The sequence below is a fragment of the Zootoca vivipara genome, chromosome 3 (genome assembly GCF_963506605.1).
Source record: "Zootoca vivipara chromosome 3, rZooViv1.1, whole genome shotgun sequence".
Taxonomy (NCBI): domain Eukaryota; kingdom Metazoa; phylum Chordata; class Lepidosauria; order Squamata; family Lacertidae; genus Zootoca; species Zootoca vivipara.
The window spans coordinates 67,763,906-67,780,630 of NC_083278.1; the positions used below are offsets into that span (position 1 = coordinate 67,763,906).

The 16,725-nt window shown below is 44.6% G+C and overlaps 1 protein-coding gene across 1 annotated transcript; it reads right to left on the reverse strand.

The window, feature by feature from the left end:
• Positions 1-2,068: 2,068 nt before the first annotated feature.
• Positions 2,069-16,620, reverse strand: LOC118082821 (solute carrier family 22 member 2). Its single transcript, XM_035110651.2, has 11 exons — positions 16,204-16,620; positions 15,095-15,198; positions 13,830-13,984; positions 12,028-12,196; positions 11,023-11,137; positions 10,231-10,337; positions 9,657-9,871; positions 7,696-7,804; positions 6,377-6,489; positions 4,022-4,121; positions 2,069-2,389 (listed from the first exon to the last, which is right to left on the reverse strand). The coding sequence occupies exons 1-11, from the start codon at positions 16,618-16,620 to the stop codon at positions 2,323-2,325; spliced, it is 1,671 nt and encodes a 556-aa protein (XP_034966542.1). The 3' UTR covers positions 2,069-2,322.
• Positions 16,621-16,725: the final 105 nt, after the last annotated feature.

The following is a 16,725-nucleotide window of genomic DNA, read 5'->3' on the forward strand; positions in this document are numbered from 1 at the left end:
TTAAAAATTTTGCCACTTGGAAGGTTACAAACAGGTCTGTGTCTTGCAATAAGAAGGCAAGATGTGCCTCTGCCGGATACCCGACCAGTTTTTGGGCTAATGGACTCGAGAGATTTCTCTGAGCAGCACTATATAGAGGGCAAGAAAACACTATGTGGTGGAGGGATTCAATCAAACGATTATCGCATGAACAGAAGACCGAGGCTCGGTCCTTGGAAAATCTATGCAAAAGAACGTTGGAAGGAAAAACATAAAAACGTGTGAGAGGCATTTTTTTTTTTGCAGGGTGATGGTCCATTAAGAGAACAAAGGAAAGGTCATGAGTCGTTAAGAAAGCAAAGGAGAGGGGGCTCTGTGTGAGATGGCAAATGGGTGGGGCTCCCCCAACTTGCATATAGTGAGGACAAAAGCCAGAGTTTAGAGTTGAAAGTGTATGTAATGTGACCCAGAAGTAAAGTTCCAGGCTGGAAACCAGAGAGCAGAGCACAATGTTTGATTTCTGCTTGAATCCAAGGCTGTGGCTATAGGAGAAGCAGGACCTTATTGGAGTGTTAATGGTGTGAGCTCCTCCATCATAGGCTCAGGTTGTATATATGTGTAAAGAAACCATATATCATAAAGAAAGCACAGTCTTCACAGTGGCTCATTCCCAAAGGAAACACGAATCCTGGATGAGTATCTGGAACGCCTGGAATTTCGCACTGAGAAATTGGCATGAGCTGAGAAAACAGCTTACATCATTAGATTCCTGAAACGGATGGACAAGGAGGGGACAAGGAGGGGTTTGTGCACGCACATGAGCACCTGAGATGAGGCACGCAGATGGCTACATTAAGAACTGACCAAAATTAAGGACTTCGAGAATTTTCTTTGTCTTTCATTCCTGATTTAAGTATTCCATTAAAAAAAAGGTAAAGGACCCCTGCCAGTTAAGTCCAGTCACGAACGACTCTGGGGTTGTGGTGCTCATCTTGCTTTACTGGCTGAGGGAGCCGACGTTTGTCCGCAGACAGTTTTTCCGGGTCATGGTGCTCATCTTGCTTTACTGGCTGAGGGAGCCGACGTTTGTCCGCAGACAGTTTTTCCGGGTCATGTGGCCACATGACTAAGCCACTTCTGACGAAACCAAAGCAGCGCACGGAAATGCCGTTTACCTTCCTGCTGGAGCGGTACCTATTTATCTACTTGCACTTTGACGTGCTCTCGAACTGCTAGGTTGGCAGGAGCTGGGACCGAGCAATGGGAGCTCACCCCATTGCGGGGATTCGAACTGGCGACCTTCTGATCAGCAAGCCCTAGGCTCAGTGGTTTAGACCACAGCACCACCCGCATCCCAAGCCTAACTCCATAATGAGGCTTAAAATACACAGATTACACTCAAAGTCTGTAGGTGAAGCGAACTAGATAGCCAGAATCAGAACATTTTTTTATGGGGAGAATTGCTACACAGAATTGGTTTTCCTAAATATTGAATGCAGTGCAAAATGATGTAAATGACTTCCCTTTTCTTTAGAAACGGTCTATTTGCTGATGCAATGAATTCTTCCCATTGATTTTTGTTTCCCAAACCACATACAGAATTTCATCATGTAGGGTTTGAGTCTTTCCTTTGTTAGTATTGTTTTGGCTGTAAACTCCGTGAAAGCAACACCAAATTCTAAAGCAAGAGTTTTGTTCTCATAAACTGATTTCCACATCTCCACATTCAACCCTTTGAACACAAACTGTCAAACTTTGCCATAATGGACAAGTCTTCTATTTATTTATCTTTTGTAGTCCTTCAAAGCCTGGTCCAATGTTTACGCCAAAGAAAGTCAAGTTCATTTAATGGGATTTACCTTCCACTAATCCTATCTAGTAAAAGAACGTGGGTGTGGGATTTGTGTGGCTGTGCTCTTACTTCATTAGCATAGCCAAGCCCAGTGTGGTGCAATCAAGGGAAGACCTAAGGCTTCTCAACACTTTAACTGAACCTGTAGTTTGGTCATATTGTGTACTGATTAAGTCCCCTGGGAAAGGGTACCTATAGCCCTCTCGATGTTTCTGGACTACGACCACTATCACCCTTGACTATTGACCATGCTGGCTTGGGCTGATGGGATTTGGAGTCCAACAACCTTTGGAAGATTAGTTTCCCCATCCCTGATTGATAGACTTCCCTCCAGTGTCGCAGAGTGTCAAAAACACACTGTAGTTGTGTTAAGCAGCAAAGAATCAGAGTATAAAGAAAGTTCAAAAAATTACGACAGCCTGTGTTTGCTCTCTTGCTCCATTTTTCTTTAATGCCAAATCAAGCTAAAATCATGCAGAAAATGGCTGCTCTTAATATTCTGCCGCATTTGAGGTTTGAACATGGAGATAAATCATTTTTTCTTTTGGCCTTCCTTGCCTGTGGAAACAAAGTCAGAAGAGCAACATGAACAGGAAAAGAGAATCAGAAAATTCGTCTTCCATGATTTTTGGGTCCAAATTACACTAAATATATCTCTTCAAGCTGCGTGAATCTTTTATTAAATGTAAATAGCAACTGAGGGGGACTTCCAGTCAGGCGTGCGAATGCTGGAGTGAGGGAGAGTTTGAACCTGCTATGATCAACCCCCCCCCCCAAAGCTGTGATTTGTAGCAAGTTTGAAGTTTTCTTTGGCTCAGACTTCCCTCCTGGTGTGAACAGCAGCTTTTGGAGGGGTGCTTTTTCATTAGGGCTGTGGTTAGAGGTAAAGAGCTAAACTTCCCCTCCTCATTCCTGAAAGTCACAAGCCTCATTGCAGCTGGTGGGCCTTAACCTAACGTCATTGCCTCCTCCTAGCATGCCTAGTAGTGAGGGCAGTATTACAGCAATCTGTGAAATGCATCTGTGAGCTGCCTTCCATAAAAAAACCCCTCTAATGGGTGCTAATAGGTCTTTGTAGGACTGCCTGAGGGTGCTGGGTGTTGCTACCGGGTCTATTAGCTGCCTTCACTCGCTGGATCATCACCTTGTCATGGTGAGTGGGCTTGCACATTCCTATGACCCTTGTGAGTGAAGCCGTTTAAAACAGTTTTAAAAAAATGTATCAACAATTGGGAAACACTGGCCTGTGAGGGCTACAATTGGAGAACAGCCTTTACCAAAGATGTCATGGGCTTTGAAGACACTCGAACTCAGGACGCAAGGGAGAAATGTGCTAAGAGAAGGCACGCTTGGCAAATCCATACCATGATCAACTTCTGCCTGGAAACCTAAGTCCCCACTGTGGAAGGATGTATGGATGTATGGATCCGGAATTGGCCTCCACAGTCACCTACGGACTCATTGTTAAAACTGTGTTTATGGAAGACAATCTTACTCGGCTACGAGTGATCGCCAAAGATTAGCTGCCATATCTATACTCAGAAACTTAGGAAGAAGCAGACATATGCAATATGATTGGCAGGAACAATGAAGCTTCCAGATTGGCCAGGTCTGGTATAAATATTAGGAGCCTAATACTCTGCCTTTGACCAACAGGACATTATCATCCACATTATCATGCATTTCACGCTCCAGCTGTGACCACCCCCCACCCCTGATTTCATTTGCCCCTGTAATGGGAAATCACACTCTCCAAATCTAAATTTAGGTTTTGCTGGTTGCTCCTCTCCAACAATTCCTTCCTGCTGCCCATATGTTGTTCCTACCCACCTTCATCAGGCATGCAACGTGAATGTGTGAAAAGGGTAGTGGGGTTCCAAGTGCGAGCTCCACTTCCAACTACTGAGCCCACACAGAAGACCTTCACAGGCTGAGTTTGAAGGCCGCTCTCTGCTGAATGCAGTTAGATTGAGAGCACTGCCTTATCAGCATTCTAAGCACCTTCCTTCACAGTCATTTAGGAGTTCAGAGCTCATCACATCTGGCTCAACACAGGAAGATCAAGGCAGCTCACCCTATGTGGGGCACATGCCCCCATGCACTCCCCCTTCCTCCTGGCACTGCTGAATGCCCAGCTAGAGCTCTCATTCACTAAGAATGCTTTTCTCTATAAGTTATGCAGGACCATACCTGTGCATATTTTCGGCATCTTCAATAGTCTCAGGTAAAGCTTTTCCTTTGGTTTCAGGCAAGAGCAGAACCAAGCCACCGTCAATGAGACCAATCACAGCTTCAGACACATGGCACAAACAAATGATCAGTTGAGACAGACCCCCCTATGTGAAGCGATACTAAGGCACTATAACAATTTGTAAGATATTGCTGAACTGTATTAAAGGAAATAGCAGCATGTAGATGCAGGTTCTCTTCCTCTCCCACACCTGCAGACTATTTTATGAGTGATCCCATTTTTCTCCAGAATCCTCCTTAGATAGGAGAATCAGCTGCAGTTCGTAGGAATTCACCACAGTGAGAATATAGATTACATGTATCACTTACATTTCAGAGTATCTCTGCATACTCACATCCTTTTTCAAATGTCCAGAGATGATTTCCTCTGAATTTCCTCTGAATGTGTCATCTCTGGGCATTTGAAAAAGAATGTGAGTATGCAGATAATGTGTTCTAGAACTGAAGCCACTGTTTTCGAAGCGTAGCTTTCTGTCACGGAGAGAATGTTTTCAGAATTCTAAGACTGACAGCTCCCATATTTGAACTCTTTCAAGTCCTACTTAGGTGCTTGGTACCCGCAGATACCTATTGTGTGAAGCTTCCAGCAGGAATACACGGAACAAGACTCATCCCTTCAACAAAGGAACACAAGTGAGCAGCAGAGAACCCTCCACAAGCAACGCTAACACAAAACCCCACATATATTAAGTAAAATAGAAACATCGCCACCCGACCCCACCCCTACTCATCTCTCCCCCTCCCCCTCTTTCATCCTTTTCTTCCTAATGTCTCAACAAATGAAACCGATTTGTACAAAAAATGTTACATGGGGTAAAAATAAGAGGGACATGACACATACTTTTGTAAATCAAGAAAATCTTTAATAAAAATACATTTAAATAAAAACAAAAAAACAATGACTCTTGATTGGCTCAGTCTGAAGGGAGTTGATTAGGCAGTTTCCAACATCCACCGTACGGATGCGGAAGCAGTTCCCTCCAGACTGAGCTGATCCCAAGTCAGCTGGGGACACTGCTGGCGCATGTGCTGTTGCCATGTATGCAGAAACAAACGCCTGGACAGGGTTATTCTTGGAGATGCTTAGGCAGGTGGCAGGGCTGCCAGTTTTCAAAAGGGTAGGGCAACTTTGCTCTGCACCATTCCCTGGCTATTCCTACTGGTTCTTTGTGCTCCTCTGTAACCCTAATCTCCTTTCTCTGTGCCATGAATCCAAAACTATCCCTGATTTGCAATGGAGAATAACATGACACAACAATTTGATAAAAATGAATTGTTTAGCAGAATAGCAGGATGTGGATTTTTTTCGACAGCAGGAGTTAGGGTTTGTTTTACCGGGAGAGGACTATAAAAATGTAGCTGTAATGTCTTGCCAAGAAACCTCTGAGGTAAAGGAAGAAATCTAAGCCCAGCTGTCAGAAAAGCAAACGTAAGTTCAGGTAGTATACAGGAGTTGAGTCACCAGGATCCTTCGAATATTTTGTTCAATTATAGGAGCTGCCTGCAGGTTTATGGTCAGCTTCTATCTGATCCTCTTCACCAGGCATCCCCAAACTGCAGCCCTCCAGATGTTTTGGCCTACAACTCCCATGATCCCTAGCTAAGAGGACCAATGGTCAGGAATGATGGGAGTTGTAGTCCAAAACATCTGGAGGGCCGAAGTTTGGGGATGCATGCTCTTCACCATTAGGTATATCTACCTTAGCTAGGGATATTTGAGTATGAATTTGGAGAATAATGTGGAAAGAGCATGGAACAGACTTATGACTGTGGTATGGATGGGAGATTGATCTGCCTATGGCTACCTACAGATCTAGATCCTTCCCCATAATGCCTCAGAGGCAGGACCTGTGGTCCTCAGATATTGCTGAACCACAACTACCAGCATCCTTGATCATTGACCAAGCTGGTTGGAAGACGGCATTGCAAAATTAAGAGAACTCTGTATTTCAATGGATGGCTGCATTGGTTTGCAAATTGTTACAGAAAGTGAAAATTAGATAGGTTCACATTTAAATTTCATTTCTCTCCCATCCCTAACTGGGGAAGGTGAGAATTGCAGTTCAGTGACATCTGAAGAACCACAGCTCCCTGTCTGAGAATTAATAATCTACCCCAGGCACCCCCAAACTTCGGCCCTCCAGATGTTTTGGACTACAGTCCCCATCTTCCCCAACCACTGGTCCTGTTAGCTAGGGATCATGGGAGTTGTAGGCCAAAACATCTGGAGGGCCACAGTTTGGGGGTGCCTGATCTACCCTCATTCAACATAAAAGAAGTAGTTCATATTCTTACCAAAGACAACAAGCGGAAGTTCATGCCAGACATCTGCCAGCCTGTAGACAATGAATGGAGTTATGATCCCACCAATATCACACATTGAAGAGCAGACAAGAACACCAAGATTCCTGTAAAAATAAATGTGGAAGCCATTATTTACCGGTATATCAGTGCAGAATCTAGTATCGCCCCTTTGCCCAGTTACCCTAGTGCCCCAGAGATCCAGCCACGTGTGGAAACAAATGGAAAATAGAAATTAAAGCAGGTCAAACACTCTCATTAAAAGCTATTAAATTCACATTCCCTGCTAGCTCCTACTTCTTTATCATGTTTTCTTGAGGATTTTTAAAGAGTTGTTTTATTTCTGGTTGTACTTTTTTTTTTCACTTCGTAACTGCAAGACCGGCATCGTGAGCATTTTTAAAAGAAAGATTGTCTACAAATGTGTTCATTAATAAATAAACAATGGGTAAACAAATTATGCGAATATCTGGAGTTGGCGAAACTCACAGATACAATACGACAAAAACCAAAAAATTGGATTAAAAAACAATGGGAATGTTTAAATGACTACTTAACGAAAACAGACAAGGGGACAAAAACATGGCTATGTTTGGAATAACCTTGTAAGGATGAGTAGCGTATATACAGTATATATTGTTAGATAGATTTAAAGGTAAAATGTTTATTGAAATATTTTTAACAGGAGGATGAAAATGTAATAAGAAATACTGTGCTGAAAGCGGTGGAAGCACTATGCCCTTGAGATGATCTTTTTCAAGTGGACCTTTATATAATCTTTTTTTTTTTTTGCTTTCTTTTTCCCCTCCCCCCTCCCCTCTTACCCTTATTTCTTTCTTTTCTTGTTCCTTCCTTCCCCTTTTTTTTCCGTGCACTTATTTTCATCTTTTTTTTTCTTTCTTTTTTTGATATTTGCCTACTCCCCCCCTTCCTATGGTTCTACATCACCTTCTCTACTCACACTTCACCTCTCCCTCTCTCTTCTTTACTTTTCTTTTCTCTTCTGATATTTCATAATTTCGATATTCAAAAAATGTACAAGAATGTTCTTGGACCGATTCGAAGATGTAGTGTATTGTTTTATCAAATTTTCAAATAAAAATTTTTAAAATTAAAAATAAATAAATAAATAAATAAAAATAAAAATAAATAAATAAATAAACTTTCACATTTTTTTACCAGCTTATGAAAAGCAACAGTTAATATCATTGCACCCACAGCCTAAGTAGAGAGCTCTACATTTGACTGTCAACTGGTCCTTTTGACAAAGGGACACCAGCCCATCCTATAGTATCAGAAGATGGCTCACTCACCTGAGGAAAGTTGGGTATAGTTCTGCATTGACTAAGCAAATCATTTCATAGCACATTGTAATGCCCATCCTGCCTATGCAAGCGGCAGTCATTTTAAGCCAATAGAGATCTGAAAAGACATTGCACACACTGTTAAGAAGCCAAAAGCTTTTGCGGCTTCTTGGGTTTTCTCTGCAAAATTGGTATTAAAAGTTACATCTTCTTAGAAATTGTATTTCATGGGGCAAATACTGCACACAATACTTTTGTTTCTGTGGCACCTGGTATTTGTCAGGAAGTAGTGAATCAACACTCGCAGGTTCACAAACACACAGAGAAAATTAATTAGAAATGGAGTTGCCCTGTGATTTGCAAGATGAAACCTTGAATGGATGCCATTATGGAAAGACTAGCTCAATATGTGGTGCAAACCAGTATACAGAAATGACTGCCATAGGGTTTTGTTATCCGAACGTTGGATATATAAAAGTGAAGAGCACCTACACACGATACCCTGCAGCAGGATGAAGTCATACTTGATATAGATAGCTTAGGGATAAAGATCCTGCAACCCTCCAGATATTGTTGGATTCGTTCCTCGTTGAGTTGTAGTCCAACAACCAGGGCCGACCCACCCATGAGGCAAGGTGAAGCAAACCACCTCAGGCAGCAGAATCCACGGGAGAAGCAGATCTGACCTTCAAGGAATACATCGTCCATTGGTGGTGCTACTGCCGCAGTGGCAACAATAGCAGTGGCGAGCTCCTTGGAGGCCAGATCTGCTGCCCCCTCAGCAGTCCCCACCCAATGCCTCTTGGGGCCTCTTGGCAAACAGGAGAAACTGCTGGTCTCCTCCTAACCTGGTTTCCAATGTGAATCTTTATCCCTTTCCCCATTCCCAATGTAGATATTTCCCCCTTCTTTTTCCGGATTTAGCTCTTCACTCACCCCTTCTTCCCTGGTGGGGGAGTGATGTCATTTTGGAGTTCACCTCAGGTGTCAAAATGTCTTGGTTTGGGCCTTGCCAGCAAAATCTGAAGGGTCACAGGTTCCTTGCCCTTGGGGCATCGATTCTGAGCGCACATATACATTCGGATGACTGGGTTTTGCTGCTAGATTCAGCTACACTCAGGATGGGAAAGAGGGAGCTCAATCCCTCCCCTGTCAGTCATTTTCCTTTCAGAATCCCCACCCCTTTCAAGCTGATATTCTCCCTGCAAAATAAGAGGTCCAAGTTCCTGTATATTTTGCTCTATATGGAGAAAGCCAGAAAAAAGAGAGAACATATAGATCCACTTCAGCGCACAGCTTGCTCACTGTTGTAAGAATTTTAAGGTATATTTGTTCATAAACATGTACATGAATGTACAGGCACATGTCTGAAGCAGCACAGGAAGACAGGCCTGACTGACACCATTTTGACTCTCTCTGACCAGGTGTTCCTCTGCAAGGAAGAAGGGGGGTGGGGGGAACCTTCCCATTGTCTCAGGAATTAAAGTGATAATCCCTGGCATCCTGATACCGGAGTGCCAGACAAAAGGGTGTGATTAACTTGGCTGGGAAACAGGGAAATGTAAATATCTCCTTTTTTTGTTGATTAGGTTTTGGGGGCAGGGGGCAGGGTCCAGGATGCTCAGATTACTGCCACCAGACCTCCCCTTTCATGATGTACCTATGATGAATCTAGGGAGGGCGGTATTGGGCTACACCCCTTCTGTGACATATGGGTGATGCTTCTGGGGTGGGGTGGGCTGAAACCAATTTCAAATTTCTATTTAAGGGCAGGACACCTTTGTTTGGGGTTCCTTCCTTGTTCTCCTGCGTGAGGGGAAGGACCCTGTTGCAACAGCAAAAATAAAGGCTTTGCTTCTCAAACTTCTCTGGTTGGCCTCTGTTATATCTCCGACCGATGGAGAGCCCAATAAAGGGCTCTTGTGTACCCCATAAGGGAATAAGGGCAGATTTTTGCTTATATCACTCACCTTCAGGCACTAGGGCTGTAATGAGACAGGCGGCTCCTGCTGCCAGATTTGCGGCAGCCCAGGGATGGCGGCGGCCAATGCGGTCAACTGTGAGTATGAGTATTAAGGCGGCTGGAAATTCAACAAGAGCAGAGTAAAAAAAGTCCAGGTAAATGTTGCCGCCGCCAATTCCCATGTGCATGATGAGGCCCTGATACAGCACAGAGCTTGTGAACCTAGACAAAAAACAGACCAGGTGAAGCCAGGCTCTTCCCTGGGTTGGGGTTGTTTTTGTGTGTGCAGAAAGCCTACTCATAGTTCTAGCCAAATATGTAGGGCGGCTTAAAATTAAATATGGAGCCTGATTGGAGCTAAGTAGGCAGCCTGAGGAGGATTGGTAGAGTGGAAAGTGCTTGTGGACCAATCAATGATGCTAACTGCAGAAGGGGAATTAAAGAGTTCCATCGAGGCCTTTCGGGCTCTCCACTGCGAGTTGCATGTGGACGGGTGGGGAGAGGGGAGAGGATTGTACCCTAGAAATTTAGTGATTTGGAGCAATTGCTTTAATAGAAAGTTTTGCAAGGACTTTCCTTACCAAGAGTACATCAAGATGAGGGTGTGTTTCCTTATCTGTGGTGTTCTCACCAGGTCCAGAAATAAAGGGATTGGTTTGTCACCCATTTCTTCCTCTGACTGAAGATTCTAGAAGGGCAAATAAACAATGTTTGTATCATTGGGGCATTGAGGGGGGGGCAGGAAAATGGATCGTAGACTTGTACGGTTGGAAGGGATTCTGAGGGTCATCTAGTACAACCCCCTGCAAAGCAGGAAGGAATCTAAACAAAACGAAGGGCGCTTGAAAGTTTCCAGTCATAGTTGCAGGGATTATTGTAAAACCTTAATGGGTGAAGGAGCTTTAAAAAAACCAAGAAGCTTGATTTTAGATATAACCATCAAATCACAGTGGGCTAAGAGGACAATTATTCTACAGGAAGCCCAGTTAGGGGTTGACAGGCCATAGTACTCCCTACCAGTGGCTCAGTGCCATCCCAGCATCAGCCAACCCCATCTGTTGGTCAACAGCATATCAACCAGCACTCACCCTAGTTGATTAACAGATCCATGCCCATGCCTTTGCCTTTCCTCCCATAATCAATAAAGTTGTGGCCTATTTTACTCCAGCATGTGGCTCCTTGTTATTCTCCACTGATCACCCCTCCCAGCTTCATTGCATGTGGGACCAGAATTGGTTTTGAAGTTTACAAACGCTTCCATGTTTGCCATATTCTGGCTTGCCAAAATGGCCTCTCTTGGGATTTCTGACCCATATACAAACTGTGCATCGGCTAGCCTTATGTAACTTTGAAGGCAAAATGGGTTGGGTTACCTGCATAGAGGGAGGCAGCTTCTTCCGGTTTCCCTTGGCAATGCGTTTAATAATTTTCAGGGCTTTGTCATTTTCCCGTTGGGCTATCAGCCACCTCGGAGACTCCGGAAGGCACCTAGAACAGCAAGAAATGGGGCATTATTGGATGGTAGCAAAATGCACAACACTGTAAAATGTGTTGTTGTTGTCGTTTAGTCGTGTCCGACTCTTCATGACCCCATGGACCAGAGCACGCCGGGCACTCCTGTCTTGCACTGCCTCCCGCAGTTTGGTCAAACTCATGTTGGTAGCTTCGAGAACACTGTCCAACCATCTTGTTCTCTGTCGTCCCCTTCTCCTTGTGCCCTCAATCTTTCCCAACACCAGGGCCTTTTCCGGGGAGTCTTCTCTTCTCATGAGGTGGCCAAAGTATTGGAGCCTCAGTTTCAGGATCTGTCCTTCCAGATCTCAGGGTTGGTTTCCTTAAGGAATGGATAGTAATGTAAAAACATTACTAGTAAAGAAAAAAGGGATAAGGCAATGTGGAAGTTGGCCTGAGATGCATGAGACATTTGAAGTGAGGACTGTCACGTCCATGCCAAATATCCTACACTGTGAGTTCTCTTTTACATGCTAAAATGCTGGATACCAGTCCCAGTTCCAGTGGCCAGCCAGATCAGGCACTGGTCAAGGGCCCAGGGGCTCAAAAGCATCCCTCACACTAACCCTACGCAGCTGAGTCAACATGCTCCAATGCACTATCCTCCTTGCTTGGTTTGGTGAGCATGAAGCAGTGGCTTTCTTGAATGGAAGAAGAGGAAGAAAAATACTGTGTTGGGAGCTGATGTGTTTGTGTGTTGGGTGTCCATGTGGAGGAGTGGGGGCCCTTTGGCAGCACTGTGCCAAAGGCCTCCTGGAATTGGACACCAGCCCTGTTGGGTACCTTCCAATATATCTAGCTAAGCTTCCATGCTGGCATTATACAGATGCCTTGACTTTTTTGGCTGTAATGGAAATCTTGCTTACCAGTAATACAGCAAGAAGAAGAAGTTTGGCAAGGTAACTGCCAGTTGTAGCCATCTCCAGTGAGGAATTGCATAAGCCACAGCAGTAAGCACAAGGAGTCCAACGGTAAAGGCTACCTGGTAAACAATGCCAACGGTTCTTCTGTAGCTCAGGCCAACAAATTCTGTGACTTTTTAAGGGTGGAGAAACTTCATTAACATAAGCAAATGGGTGTGGGAAATGATCTGAAGACAGCTCACACTAGATCTTCCATCTATCAAGCCACCTTGAACTTCATATATTTCAAATCTTAGTAGATTCCCACATCCCATCCCACCTCCCCGCCAACTTGCCAGGGAAGCTGTGGATCGACAGCTCCCATCATCCTCAACCAACACAGCTGTTGTTGAAAACCACTGTCATGTCTAGCCCTGACCTGGTACCAGATAGGGAGTCCTCAAAGGATGAACCAGACCTGCCCCCCCCCCACAGTGTGAAGACCTTAAGGTGCAGGCAGGGCCCATGAGAACCAGAGGTGAGAGATGCATATTCCTTTAAATTTTCTCCATGGGGAGATCTTCCAAAGAACCTCTGGAGCTGTTAGAGGTGGCAATAGACCCACCACCACCCAGTCCTTGAGAATGCCTGTGCCAAAAACTCTGGGTCAAGCCAAAAAGTAACAACATAGCATGCATCTACAGACCCAGCTTCTCTTCTGAGTAAGGGCTCTCCTAATGAGTAAGCAATCCCTGAACTGCTTGAACTACCAGAAGCTGTAGTGAGGGTGTGGTCTAGGAGGCTGTCAGGAACTGGCAAGACAACAGAGAAGAGGAAGAGGAGGAACAGGATTCTGGCAAGAGGTGTAGCCAGGACTGGGACACACTGGGGTAAGCTGGGAATGGGAAAGGAGAGGTTGGTGTAGGAAATACTCATGGAGTAACAGGGGATGACGAGGGGATGGGGGTCGGTGCACAGGAAGCAAAGCAGCAGGGCCCATCACCAGAGCCAGATGGGCCTCTGTCTCCATGAACACAGCAGGCTCTGAGGCATAGGGAGCAGCAGGTAGGGTTGCCAGACTCAATAGAGGACAGGACTTCTGTGCCTTTAATTGCCCAGCTCTCTTTTGAGTCTGGAAACCTTAAAGAGAAACCAGCAGACCCTTTGTTTAATTTCCAAGCAAAGGGTCTGCTGGTTTCTCTTTAAGGTTTCCAGACTCAAAAGAGAGCAGGGCAATTAAAGGCACAGAAGTCCTGTCCTCTATTGAGTCTGGCAACGCTAGGAACAGATGGGGTGCTCCAGGAGGCTGAGGCAGGCAAGGGCCCACAGCCCAGCTCCCTAGCTGGCCAGGTGAGGCTTGCTAGCTCTGGGAGGTTTGTGATTCCTCAGCTGGAATAGGATTGGAATAGGTGAGGGTCACATGCTTCTTCAAGCCCAGATGCTGCAATCAACATGTAAAGTACAAAAGGGAGCTGTTGTGAGGCGCCTTCTCAACTGCCCATGTTGACAAACCTCAGCTGGGATGCTGCAGGACCTTGGACACAGGGATTGACCCTGCTGCCAGGTAGGCCAGGGGTTCAGGCCAGAGTATATAAGGACTCCCTCTTGAGTCTTCTAGTTGCTGGGTTTTGTTTGTTTTTGTATTGATGAGGCTGGGTTGTATGCCCTGCTCTATTCTACCTTGCCGCCTCATCTTGTGGTGCTCGCCTTTCCTCTGGATCATGGTTTGGGCCTAGACTGATTCTCTGTACTTTTGATTTGACCCTTCTTCAAGTTTAATCCCTATTAGATTAATTCCCAGAAGAGACAAGTGTAAGGAGCCTTACTAAGGATGTAGCCTGTTAGCCAACCCCCTTTGCTGACCAATCCTTGTATCAAGCGGAAAACCACCGTCCACGTGTAGCTAGGTGCAAAAGCCATGAGAACACCAGAAATGGAATTTATTAAGATGGTGATTAACAGGCACCGTTTACGCCCAAACCTGTGGAGAAAAATGACACTTGTCAATATTATATATATAAAGAGGGGAGAGAGGCATGCGGACATGTGGAACTGCTTCACACCGCACCAGACCGCTGGTCCATGTAACTGAATTGTCTACTCTGATTCTGAGCAGCGCCCTAGGGCTGCAGACAAGGATCTCTCCTAGCTCAGATGGTGATTGAAGCTAGGGCCTTCTGCATGCAAAGAATATGTTCTGCTGTGGAGCTATAAAAAAAAGCTAAATTACTATTAGACAAAACTAAAAAAAGTTTATTTTGTTCATTAAATTTACCTTTTATTTTAGGATTTATTTATAGAATCATAGAGTTGGAAGGGACCATGAGGATTATCTAGTCCAGCCCCCTGTAATCCTCATTTTGCCCAATGTGGGGCTTGAACCCACGGCCCTCAGATTAGGAGCCTCATGCTCTACCACCTGAGCTATCACTATAAACAATGCTTATGAAGCAGCTTTCACCAATTAACACTATTAACAAGTATGATTTTCTATAAAATCTGCAGACCTGCTCCCTCTTGGGATCAGAGTGCCACATAATTAACTTGTCTTGAAACTGCCGAGTTTGCATGTATTCTCTCTCCCCATTGAATTTAACAGGACTTGCTTCTAAACAGAATACAGTCGTACCTCGGGTTGCGAACACCTCGGGTTACGAACAACCCGGGTTACGAACTTCGCAAACCCGGAAGTATTTTTGCCGCGCACGCGTGCGCAGAAGCGCCGCACGCCTTTGTGCGTGCGCAAAGCGCGAAAATAGCAAAAAGAGTGCTTTGCGCATGCGAAAAACGGCGGTTCAGGCCCTTTTCGGGTTACGAACTTTTCAGGTTACGAACTGCGACCCGGAATGCAAACCAGCTGTTAATGGTGTGTACATACAAGAGTTTAAGTTTCTTGGGACATCACCAGACAAAATGAAGGCAGCCAATTCTCATATGCAGCTGAGGCCAGTAATCGGTTCAGATATTTTAGCCAGCTCATTGAAGTTCAGTTAAAAACAATATTTTTCCAGCAAAGCTATGCTGCATTCTTATATAGCCTGTGGCTATACAACAATAAATACTCCAATGGTATACATAAAATTTGACCTACCTGTCTGCCATGTATCCAATGCTTATGGAACCAACAAAGAATCCCACATTCACACATGATTGAAACAAGTCCAGTTTCCAGGCATCTTCACACACCAGGTTAAACTAAAACAAAACACATCCAGGTCAGAGACAATGCAAAAATAAAATAAAATCCCATGTCTTGAGTGAGATTTCAACATAACTGTAATTCCAGACCATTTGAAGAGCATCTCTCAGGACTATTTCATTCTAAAGTGTATGGCCATTTCAACTACTACCCTCCAACATCCCCATAGACAAGCAATATTTAAGCAGAGTGGCTTTGAGTAGGAGTTATGCTGACTTACTTTAAAACATTTCCATGCCACTTTTATATCATTGTCAGTATGCAAGGCAGGGGACAAGCATCAGATGAAAGAACACCGTTAAAAATAAGAATTAAAAATCAGACACGCAAACCATTAACGATCAAAGAGAAGCAAAAAGCTTTCAAAAAAATAGGCTGGAAGACTTGGTTCCTAGTGAAATCAATGTCATCATGAGTAATTTTTCACATTGGGTTCAATGGGACCTAAGTGCAACTAGCTTAAGCTTGGAACAAGCTTAATGTCAATAGCAATGTTGAAATCAGCTCTGAAAACAATCGCCATGGGTGAGGGTCTTAAGAACTATTCACAGCAAGTAATATTAAATCGCCCCCCAAATGAACTGGGCAGACTTTGCTTAGTGCCTATTTGGTAAATACCAACGGTGCCAGGCATAACTGTCTCGGAGGAAAGAGTTTCACAGTTGGGAAGCACCTATAGAGGGGAATCATAGCTCAGCATGCTTCTGCGTTCAGAAAGTCCCAGCTTTGATCCTTGCCATTTCCAGGTAGGGCTGAGAGAGACTTCTGCTTGAGACTATGAAGATTTGCTGCCAGTCCAAGCAGACAATGCTGACTCGCTAGAAGACAGATTCCTGTGTTCCAGAAGCCCTTCTCTCTAGCAGCTATTGCTGTTGGCAATGATACTCAATGAAGGACCTCCAAGGACTCTCTAAGCTGCCGGGCAGACTCATATGGATCCTTTTAGGGTTCAGCTGGTAACGTTGGTATTGCCTTCTAGAAAACAGTTGCTTGCTTCTTACCTCAGTCACGATGGATGATCCTGGGAAATCATAAAGCCAGCCATCCTGGCATGCAGTGAGAGGAATACTGCTTCTGTTCCTGTAAGTAGTGGAAAAATCTAGTGGATTTATGCAGCTCAGCTCAGTTGCGTTCCAGTCGACATCATATCTCTTGCACTGGCTAGTGAAAGCATCCCCATGGGTCTCACCCTTTGGAAGGGTGTAATTCAGCTCTTCCTCAAGACTCCAGTCACAACGGCTACTTAACTGGGCAACTCCAGGACTCCGGCAGTGGTGCTCTGGTATAAAACCCAGGAAAACAATACCAACATAGATGGGTGTGAAGGCAGCCGAGAGCAAACACAGCACAAAAAAGGCCCTTTTCTGGTACAAGTCAAACTCTCCAATGTGCTCTAAGATGTCATCTAAGGTTGGCATTCTTGCATTTGAGGCACCTCATTGAAAATAACAATCTCATGTGTGCCTCTCAGTATTTTGTTGGCAGCAAAGCTGTTTAAAATAACAGCATGTAATCAGGCCAAA

Excerpts from the sequence above, each read along its gene's own strand:
- LOC118082821 (XM_035110651.2), bottom strand. The coding sequence starts at position 16,620 with ATGCCAACCTTAGATGACATCTTAGAGCACATTGGAGAGTTTGACTTG. Across the intron at positions 12,197-13,829 it reads GCTAACAGGCTACATCCTTA|TCACAGAATTTGTTGGCCTG; the intron begins GTAAGGCTCCTT and ends ACCCTTAAAAAG. Across the intron at positions 10,338-11,022 it reads AGCTGCCTCCCTCTATGCAG|AATCTTCAGTCAGAGGAAGA; the intron begins GTAACCCAACCC and ends TTGCCCTTCTAG.